Raw genomic sequence first — 11,463 nt, forward strand, 5'->3', positions numbered from 1 at the left:
CTAGATTAAAAAAATTAATCTATGCCCACCTCTAGTATAACAATGATGTTATTTAAGCCAGCGCAAATACCTGTGTTTACATCCTGTTTTGGGTGGAAGTCCAAAGTAGTCGATTGCCGAGTTCACGCGCGTGATCATAGGTAACTAAACATATGCGCGTGAACTCGGCAATCGATTCGAAAAATTCACTCGTGTTCACTCTGAAGGAATCACTCACATTTTCTGTGCACTTGTAATGACACATCAAGGATGTTAAGAGGCTAAAAGCAGGTTTAGTACTTGCCCCATTGAAGTCAACAGGGTGCAAATTTTAAAAATAGAATAACTCGGTGTAGGCAACACCGATTTTTGTCGTTGTTCTCTGTATTGACAGCACTCCAAATGTACAAAAAAATGAGCTCAATGTTAAAATTGACCGGAGTTCTCCTTTAATGACAAAAGTGTAATTACACTCTATTTAGCACAAACAGGGCTACTATAATATGTGAACAACATGTATGTGTGATGATAAATTGGACGGAAGCAATAGCAAGTGCAATAATGTTTATTGAACAGAAGTTCACTCAGAACAGGCAGAAAGAAAACACGATGAATACAGAGCAGTAGATGATCTCTCCAAGCCAAGGGTCAGATCCGGAACACAGACAGCAGGAGAGCGTGACGCAGGGACTGAGACGGGCGGTCCTGAAGTGAGTGAGGTGGTGAAGATGAACCAATGGTGAGAACAGGAGTGAATCGATCCGTATCCAGTGAAACAGCAAACACGAGGAAGACGGGAACAGGCACGAACACGGGAGGCTTCAAACAACGATCTGACAAACACAAGACGAAAGACAGAGCAATAAATAGGTTGGCTGGAATGGTTTGCAGCTGCCGCTGATGAATTAATCAGTGGTCACGCCCACACAAAAGAATCAGTGCAAACGATACACACATAAACACAAACACACAAGACCAGATTGAGACAGCGAATCTACCAACCGTGACAGTACCCTCCCCCCTAGGAACGCCTCCTGGCGTTCCCAGATGAACCTACCTGTCGATTGTAATCATCAATAAGGGAGTGATCCAGGATGTCCCTAGCAGGTACCCAACTCCTCTCCTCCGGACCATAACCTTCCCAGTCCACCAAAAACTGGAATCCGCGTCCACGTCCCCTCGTCTCGAGTCCAGAATACGAAAAACGGAGACGGAATGTAGCGGAATGTTCTTGGTAGAAAGCCACACCTTTTGACCCACGACGTATATGATCGGCCTTAGCCTTAGTGCGCGCCCCCACCTGGAGCAGAGTCTCGCGGGCTTTGGTCCATGTGCGGTGGGACCTCTGGATGAAGGCGTGAGCGCAGGGGACCGCGACCTCGGATTCCAGACTCGGAAAAATTGGTGGCTGGTAATTATATAACATGTTTCGATTCTTATTATTGATGTTAGCTCTTATTGGAAGCAAATGCAAGGCCGCTAGCTCTAATGGCCCTAACGTTAGCTACAGTATGTACCGGTAGAGCAGACTACCTATCGATTACATTGGAAATCAACTAAAATAAATAATGGTGCACCGATTTTTATCTATACAGGCAACGTTAGTATTGCAGCACATCGCAAGACGGAGACCGCCTGTTGTCTGGGCACACCCACGATCTCGCCACTGGTGGGACACAATCGTTCCGGATTTCACCGCTGAACAGTTAGTGCAGAATTTCTGAGTGTCCCGGGAGTCATTTGAGTACATCTGTGGTCGAGTCAGGCCTGACATGGGGAGAAGGAACACAAATTACCGTATGTGTGTCACAATCCGAAAGCAAGTGGCAATTGCCATCTGGAAACTGGCCACCGGCAGCGAATACAGGACCGTAAGACATCTTTTTGGGGTAAGCCTCAGCACTGTGTTTAACTGTGTTCAGGACTTTTGCTTTTGTAGAGCTGTTTGTAGAACTGGCCACATTCTTTGAGAATCGTTGGAGAGTACCACAGTGTGTTGGAGCAATAGATGGAAGTCACATCCCTATAATAGCACCAGAGGAGTACCCTAGAGACTATTACAAACGGAAAGGATGGCATTCGATTGTTCTCCAAGCAGTGGTTGATGACAAAGGTCTTTTCTGGGATGTATGATTTGGCTATCCAGGTAGTGTTCATGATGCAAGGGTACTGAGACAATCACATTTGTGGGAAGTCCTAAATGACGGGGAGTTATTAGGCCAAAACAAAATGAACATCTCTGGGTGTGAAGTTGGACATTATCTAATTGGTGACCCAGCTTACCCCATGCAGAACTGGCTCATGAAGCCATTTTCAGACACTGGAAGACTGACACATGAACAACAGACCTTCAATTACCGGTTGAGCAGTGCACGGTCAGTTGTGGAGATGTGTTTTGGGAGACTAAAAGGTCGATGGAGGTGCCTCCTAAAAATAAATGACTGATTAAGCATACTACAGCAGACAAGTTTCTTTTGAAAACGTTTATTTAAAAAAAAATACACTATGCAAAAACTCCCAAAATAAAAGTGTGTACAGTGCAGTGTGCAACATTGTTTCTTTATGATTCAGTAGCACTCATCAGTGGGATTGCCTCGCCATCACCGTGAACATACGCTCCATGAGTCCAAACACTGCAGTTGAGTCTGCATCCATTTTCTTCAGCAAGGTATCATTCATGTCCTAGCAGTGCAGCAGGAACCTACGGAAGCCATGAACCGCAACGTAAAAAATAATAATAATTCTGTAAAAAAAAAAAAAAAAAATCTGAAGAAAAAAAAAAAAATGCCATCATTTCGAGATTAAAGTCGAAATGTTTTGAGAATAAAGTCGAAATGTTTCGAGATTAAAGTCGAAACATTACGAGAATAAAGTCGTAATTTTTTTTAGGAAAGACCTCGTGAAGTCGAACTGCTTCTGACATGGATCTAAACATAGCTTTTTACTTTTATCTGGGCTTTCAACAAAAGGACATTCTACAGGTGCTAATCTACCAACATGGCATTACCATTTGTCTTAGGACGTTACAAAATATACAGCGCCGGAATAGACTTTACAGACGAAAACACTTTTCAGACTGGATGGAGGTAGCCAGCTTTATATCTGAGGAAACAACGGGATCCGGCCACATGATTGGATACAGAATGATGCACTTAAAATGTATCTAGAACGGTGAAGAGGGAATCAGTGCGGTTACTGTTAATTGTTCTCGACCCAGATAGTGTTGCCTATTATAGACGAGCACGAAAACACGTCAAAAACACTGCCACATAAAGTTTCGATCAGATTGTGAACCTACTCCGGCGGAGTCTGTGTGCTCGTCTATAGGCAACGCCATGGTAATGCATGTTGGTAGATTGGCACCTCGAATTTTCTTTTTGTTGAAAGCCCAGATAAAAGTAAAAAGCTACTATTTTGTGTAGATCCATGTCCGAGGCAGTTCGACTTCACAAGTGCATTTCTTTACACAGACACACACACACACACACACACACACACACAGACACACACAAAATTCAGAATTGGAAACACGCCCTATGCACCAGTGGACGCGCACCGTTATGAATGCACACACACGCAACTTCTACAGAAGACTGTATTCTCTAAAAACGTTTCGACTTTAATCTCGAAATACTAGAAATTCTTTTTTTGACGGATTTTTTTTTTTTTTTTTACGTACTAGAATTTATTTATTTTTTTGACGGATTTTTTTTATTTTTTTTTAAGGTACTAGAATTTCCATAGGAACCTTTCATCAGACCTCTCGAAATATTCCAGCAGCTCCTCATTCATGTCTCGTTTCCTTTTGCCTGTGCACAAAAAACATTACAATTAACACAGATCTTCCTTGTGTATTTTGCAATTGTAAAGAATCTAACACAAGAGTCAATGCAACATATTAACAAAATAATATTATAAGATACTGTATTACTACACTGATACACCTTATATCGTATATATACTATCATATCCCTACACTACCACTTGTTCACACTTATTGGGCACTTCATGAAATGTAATCAAATACAACAGATCTGCAGTGAATTATTTAATGAAGACTGATATATTTCAGTTTGTTGATACTCATAACAAGAATCCTTTACCTTTTCTGGTCTGCTTACTGGAAGAGGCAGATGAGGAGCTTTCAGCTGCTGAGCTGCAAGACGGTACTGGTGAGCTGCAGTGGAGTGGTCCCGGTCAGGTTCACAATCATCAATGCCCAACAACTCTAAAAACAACAAAAATGAGACAGTGTTTTAATCACAAACGTGTCCATTGCACCATACAGTGTCTGTGTTAGGTATTGTTAGCAATAGCATGCTAGCTAGCTGACTGGCTGGTCAAGCAGGCACAGCTACTAATAAGTAGCATTGTAAAAAAAACAGCTAAGAAATGTATAGTTGGTTTGACAAGGTGACGCATTAGAAAAGTTAATCTTACCAGAATCAGTAACGTTGTTGGCAATACCCTGCAGCAGCGTCTCATCCACCATAGACTGTAGCATGGCAGTGGCAGCCCCGGTGATCTGGCACGCCGGTCTGTCACTGAGGACCGAGTCCAGAACCTCAAAATGAGGATTTCTACTACGTGGCTGTCCATTACCACTTCGCCCCAACTTCTTCTTTTGGTCCCTGTAGTCCTTTTTTAGTTTTTTTAACTTGTTATTGATCTGCTCTATGGTTCTGTTAAACCCCGCTGCAGCCATCTCCCTCTGGATCTGCTCGAACACAGGTTTTGTTCTCGAAGCACCTTCTATTTTTTGCTGTACCTCTGCTGAGGACCATACCGCCAACAAACAGTTTGTCTCTTCCACCGACCACTGTTTCACTTTAGATTCCATCTTTCTTCAATCATTTCTACTAGCTTGCGCTGTGTTTTTAGCAATGGCAGTCACCGTTGAGTTGTTGGTCACAATAACCCCGCCCCCAGCCCCTGACGTAAGCATGACATGGTGAAAGAACAGTTCTAGTCCAGCAAAGAGTTGGTGCCGCTTTGGGACCAATTTTCCTGGCCGAGAACCGGTTCTTTGGCTGTCGAAACACAAAGAACTGGTTCGCAAGTGGGCACCAGCTCCGAACCAGCACTTGGTGGAAAAGGGGTAAGAGAGGCCTGGCTTTACCATTAATATTATGTGTCTACACATCAAAGAATCTACACATTCAGATTTGTTCACATTTTTATGTGGAGTAGCCTATAGAATCTAAGTTTACATCTAAGTATAAACGGACCCCCCCCCCCCCCCCCCCCAAAAAAAAAGGAGAGGAGACTGAAAGAAACTCTGGGTTTACCAAAGAAAACCTGCTCACGAACAAGTTAGGTTCACAGAGTTACCTCTCTTTCAGAAACAGGCTTGACTTACTCTGCTTTCTCAGGTTTGACATACCTCCCATTCTGAAACAGAAAACCTAGAGTTTCCCTCATTTCAGGGTTAACATACTCAGAGTTTTCACTTAACCTCCTTTCTGAAACAGGCCTGGGCCTAAGGCTATTGTCATAGCAAGAGCTGGGTTAAAAAAACGCAACTTGATCCTACAGAATTAGTCAATTGCAGGCCGATTTCGAATCTACCTTTTCTGTCAAAGATACTAGAAAAGACAGTATCCTCACAACTATGTTCCTTTTTACAAAGAAAAGATATCTGTGAGGATTTCCAGTCAGGATTTAGGCCGTACCATAGTACTGAGACTGCTCTCATTAGAGGGACAAATGATTTGCTCTTATCATCCAATTGTGGTTGTATCTCGCTATTAGTGTTACTCGATCTTAGTGCCGCATTTGACACTATCGACCACAACATTCTTTTAATTAGACTCGAAAATTATTTAGGCATTAGTGGAATTGCACTAGCTTGGTTTAAATCATACTTATCTGACCGTTATCAGTTTGTAGCAGTAAATGAAGAGATGTCTCATCAATCACAAGTTCAGTATGGAGTACCACAAGGATCAGTACTAGGACCGTTGCTGTTCACTCTGTACATGCTACCCTTAGGAGATATCATTAATAAGCATGGCATTAATTTTTCACTGTTATGCTAATGATACTCAGCTCTATATTTCTTTACGCCCTGACGAAACTTACCAATTCACAAAATTAACGGAATGCATAGCTGATACAAAAAACTGGATGACTAGCAATTTCCTACTACTAAATTTCTGAAAATACAGAGATTCTAATTATTGGACAAAAAAGTTCCTCAAGTAATAACCTAGAATACAGTCTAACACTTGATGGCTTTGATTATACATTGAACTATGAAAGAATAACCAATTAATTAATAATCACAAAAGTAACATGTCTAAAAAGTGAACAATTGTGGGGGGTTTTTACTCTTAACATGGTCATTACATTTCAGAAGCTTGTGCCTCAAATGGGTTCTTTGTGGAAACCAGTTTATGAATATTATATCCCCCTAAATACATTAGCTACAGGTTGAGATTGTGACTACTACTCTTACCAAAGGATGGAACGTATGTTCTCTGTTTATTTCAAATTTAAACATAGAATAATACTAATAATGATAATTTGTTTTTAAATTTAAATGTTAAATAATTAGGAAGTGATGCTGACACTCTCATGATTGGATTAGTTCACTATTATGAGCTCTATTGAGTGTCAGTTCAATCTCAGACTCCAAAGACCTACCTTTATATTACAGTAGCCGTCTGAGGAGGACTTCTCTTTAGGATATGAATATAAACATTGATGTTCTCTTGTCAAAAACAATTTGCATCCTTAACCCTCTGAGGTCTAAGGGCATTTTTTCATTTTTTCTTCGATTTTACACATCTTATTAAATTCACCTTTTAAAAGGCAATTACATAACATAATCCCATGTGTTTTATATCAAAATGTGCAGAGAAAACCCAGCTCTCTTACTGATGAACTCACCACTTGTCCTAGAGCATTGTGTAAAGAAAGAGAGAGGGATAATTTGGCTCTAAAAGGTGAAAAATATAAGTCCGATTTTTGAAATTCTTCAAATCTCTTGTTGAAACATACCATTACTCATGTGGACGAATTATTTTGGTCCTTGATATGGGTTTACCAAAGTCTTTGGGTCACAAAAGTAGTGTAATATATGAATAAAATAGTAGATAATGAATAATAATTGTCTAAAGTGACATTTTGAAAAATCGTTTTTTTTAGTGCAAGTTTTGTCTGTGACTCTGCCTTCACCAAATGTTAGAGGGACTGAGATAAAATAGGACTAAAATAACTTCCTACTACATATCAAGCTTTATGGGATGTGTGCATATGAAAAAGTAGCATTACAACAGGTCTTTCTTTCAAGCAAAACGTTTACTTTGTGAAAAAAACTCACTACTAACAATATTCACAAAATTTACACATTTTCATGTTTTCAACTTGTCAACATTTTTTTTTTCAAACCAAAGATGAACTATATATATATAAGAAATAACACAGAAACCCACCACTATTTACAATATTTACACAATGTGCATGTTTTAATGTTTCAGTTTTTCAGCTGTCATGCCATGCTGCAAAACAGTTTCTGTCCAGCTGCACGCAAAGCGCAACATCACACTCCCTGCATTTCCAAGGTGTGTCCTTTCTCTGGCCTTGGCTTTGGCAATGCGCACACCTGCTGCGACCTGTGGTGGCTTTTGTGGAAGAATCTGCTGCATGAACGGCAATTGGCACAGGAATATGACCTGCAGGTACCGGGACCGGAGCAGTGTGGAGAGGCTTACCACAGAGTTCAACAGTCAGCTCCTCCATGAAAGCTCTGTGTGTCATGGGTGTTGTTTGCTGGGCCAGACAGAGTTCCTTGTGGAGGATGTAGCTGTTGGTGGTGGCAATGTCCAGAAAATGGTAAAACAGGTGTCTGTACCAGCGCATTGTTTTGTGTTGTGCAGAGTAATACTGAATGAGCTGGTCTGAATGATCAACTCCCCCCATGTGTGCATTGTACTCCATAACTGGTGTGGGACAGGGGATTGATGTCTTTGTCCAAGAGCCATCTTGTTGTTTCACCCTCCTCTGCACAGCGTTACCAGAGTGTGCTGTGTGAAGTGTGGAGCAGACTGATACTTCCCTCGTGTCCATCCATTTTACATAGATGAGGGGGCCGTCCCGGATCCATCTTATGGAGCCTCTTTCTGATTTTTTTGTGAGGGCGTTATTTGTTGTACGAGGGCAGTCCTTGCGGTTCTCCCTGTAGGTCCCACAGGCAGCAAATTTTTGCTCATGGAGAGCCCTGAAGAGCTTGGGGCTAGAATAAAAATTGTCCATGTAAATGTGGTAGCCCGTGCCAAGGTAACCTGGTTGTACCAGGGACATCACAACATCATAGGAAAGGCCATGTCCAGAGGGGATGTCACTTTTGCCGGTGTAAACGGAAAAGTCCACTGTATAGCCATTCCGTGAGTCTGCCAAGACAAACAACTTGAATCCCCACTTTATCGGTTTTGCCTTCATGTACTGCGTCATCCCAGTTTTGGCCTTTGATGCAACCATTCTTTCATCCACAGCCACATCTCTGTGAGGATGATAAAATGACTTGCAGGCATTTTTGATGGTGTTCAACAGAGGTTTCAGTCTGAAAAGTTTGTCATGGTCGGCTGTGCCCTTTTTTTTGTCGTTCTGGACATCCTCTTCAGGGTCGCTAAGGTGAAGGTTCCAAGAAAGTGTTCTGTATCTGTCCCGTGGCATGATCTGTACTGGAATTGGCAAAGAAAAGAAGTGATTCTGTCTCCAGTAATCTGCAATGCTGTCGAGTTTCACCATGGCCATGTACAGAAGCAGTCCAATGTACTTGTAAAACTCCCCTACGTTCACATCCAACCATTTATATTTCTTTCCCTGTGCCATTTGTTTAGCAGCCTGCTTGTTTGTGTTTTGGCACAGTGTTTGTACAGTTTGTACAGGGAAGAAAAGTTTGAAGAGGTCAAGAGGTGTATATGTGGAAGTGGAGCTGAGCTGTGGCCCTGGTGTTCGAGCTGGTTGAAACCTGGAGACAGGGGGAGCGATGTCTGGGTCTTTTTCCGTCTTCCAAGACAGTGGACCTGGCTGCTGTGTAGACAGTGGACCTGGCTGCTGTGTAGGTTTGGGTGCTGGTTGATGCTGGGGGATACGGGACCTCTTGGCTGGCCGGGGTGGCGATGATGACTGCGGTGTAGGGGCTGGTGGTGACCTGATGGCAGGCACAGGTGAGGCTGCCTGTGTTACAGTGGGCCCTGGTAGCTGTGAATCCTCTCTGAAAAAAAACAAAAACAAATAAGTTAGTACTTGCATTATCAATTTCATTGAAATAAAGTTTACACCTCTCATCTTCATTCCAGATTCCACACACACGCACACACACACACACACACACACACACACACAAATCAATCTACACCTAACAAGAATGTGGAGGATGTGTGAGGATTTGACATATCCTTCAGCTAATCTTCTCTTTATCTATTCCAATTTATCACATGTGCTAGCTGTCCTGTCCACCCCAAATCACAGCAAAAAAAAAAAAAAAAAAAAACACACCTGAATGAGATGTGTGAATACTGTCTCTTCCATTTCAAAACTCTACAGAGATTTACAATTTTATATTCAGTATAAATATAGGCCTACTAAACAAAAATAAATAAAATGATATGAAAGATCAAGCCACATCTATACAAGTATAAAAAATATGATAAAATAGTCAATTCCCAAAACATATCGATGCATCACTACAAGAGATAATGTTATTCAAATTGTGAATTGAGGTGAAGAAATATTACATTAGTTATCAAAAGGAGAACACTAAGAACAGCCTACATCGTTACTATTTTTAAGTGTAACTTACCCCAGTTTTACACAAGAAAATAACTTTTACATAAAGTAAACACTTTGCTAAAGGCGCAAGTTCAGATAATTTACACAAAGCAGCGCAGCTTATTTTAGCCAAGATGGTCACAGTTAGCCTAGCACAAAGTGCACCATGCGAACAAGGTTTTTATAAAATAAATATGCTTACCCGTCTTCAACTGGATCTCTTCTGTGATCATAATCGTCATCATCTAACGTTACATCAGAAGAAAATCCATCAGGCTCGGAAACTCGTTCATCCTCGTCGCTGCTCTCCAAAACCGCCGCAAGTACGTCTTTCAATATCAGTGTCTTCGCCATTATCTCTCCTCGTCTTCTTCTTACTTTTCCTCTTCTTTATATATGTTTTTGCCATGTTTTTTTCGCGGTCTTTTTCTTTCGCGGACTTTTTTACTCTTTCTCTCTCCATGTCAGCTTGGTATTTTCCTCACTGTGAGGAGATGGGAGGGTACTTAGCGATTTCAACCGCATCTATTGGTTGGTTTTACACAAAATGCAGACAGGCAAGCTAGCCCACCAATCACACAAGGTGAACAGTCATCTTGTCTTCCCTCTTGCTCTCTGTGTGAGTCACGTACGATCTCGCGAGAATAAGGACGTTGAAGCTGAGAATCTATCGATTACGGCAAAATCAGAACCATTTATGTGTGCTGCACAATCGCGGAGATATTAATAGAAACATTTAGTAAACATCGATTTGACGCGCCCGCGCGTCATCCGACCTCAGGGGGTTAATGAAGAAATTGGCTGCATTTATGTTGCAATAAGCGCAAAACCACATCTTCCAGATTACAATGTTTGTTAGAATATTACTAGTGCCTCACAGAAATGTATGCCTGTACAATATGTGTCAAATATAAAATTAAATAACTTGTATTACATGTTAACTCCTCACTAATTACTCAAGCGTTACCTTGTCATCCCGCAGGAACTACTAGTGATGTGGCCCATTATTTTAAAGTGAAAAACATGTTAACTCCTCACTGACATGTCACCCTGCCTAAACTATATAAAACATAAAACAACTGCTGTGATTGGGTCCAACATTTTTTTTAATTATATGCACTGGAAGATTTCCATGTAATAGTAAAAGAAAATAGTACATTATGCAAAAAATGCACAATTGGGCGTGCAAGAATAAAGCACTGTGCAAAATATAATATCTGAATTAAACATTCTAAATTAACTAAATTTGGTACAATAATGAAACCTAGCCATAAACTAAACATTCAACAAACTGTGATGAGAAACTGAGTCAAACATAATGGCTAAATAAAAAAATAAATATAAAAAAAAACATTCAACACAATTAGATTGTGAGGATAAGCAGAATATACATAAGAATGTACATCTACTGGCAACATGTTATTTATTTTTTTGTGGAATGTCTATTAGCTCTCCATTTTTCTTTTTTTCCTCTATGGCACTGCACACTGGTTCCTGTGTGCACAATTGTCGGCAACGGTCTGCAAAGTCGGACAGCTTCTGCCCTTTTTGAAACGCAGCTCGCAATTTATTGTACGCTGTGATGTCACAGGCTTACAACTCAGCAATGGCAGAGGTATCGACAAACGTTTTCCTATCTACACCGCACTTTTGGTATGCCTCCGTTTTGGTTGCTCCTTTTGACAGGAACTTCAGGACCTTTTTGTA

The 11,463-nt window shown here is 41.0% G+C and overlaps 1 protein-coding gene across 1 annotated transcript; it reads right to left on the reverse strand.

The window, feature by feature from the left end:
- Positions 1-7,464: 7,464 nt before the first annotated feature.
- On the reverse strand, positions 7,465-10,110 carry LOC307157618 (piggyBac transposable element-derived protein 4-like; the record flags this gene model as incomplete). Its single annotated transcript, XM_079869545.1, has 2 exons — positions 7,465-9,199; positions 9,959-10,110. The coding sequence occupies 2 exons, from the start codon at positions 10,108-10,110 to the stop codon at positions 7,465-7,467; spliced, it is 1,887 nt and encodes a 628-aa protein (XP_079725671.1).
- Between the last annotated feature and the right edge of the window lie 1,353 nt (positions 10,111-11,463).

Source organism: Squalius cephalus (genome assembly GCF_949319135.1).
Source record: "Squalius cephalus genome assembly, chromosome: 4".
Taxonomy (NCBI): domain Eukaryota; kingdom Metazoa; phylum Chordata; class Actinopteri; order Cypriniformes; family Leuciscidae; genus Squalius; species Squalius cephalus.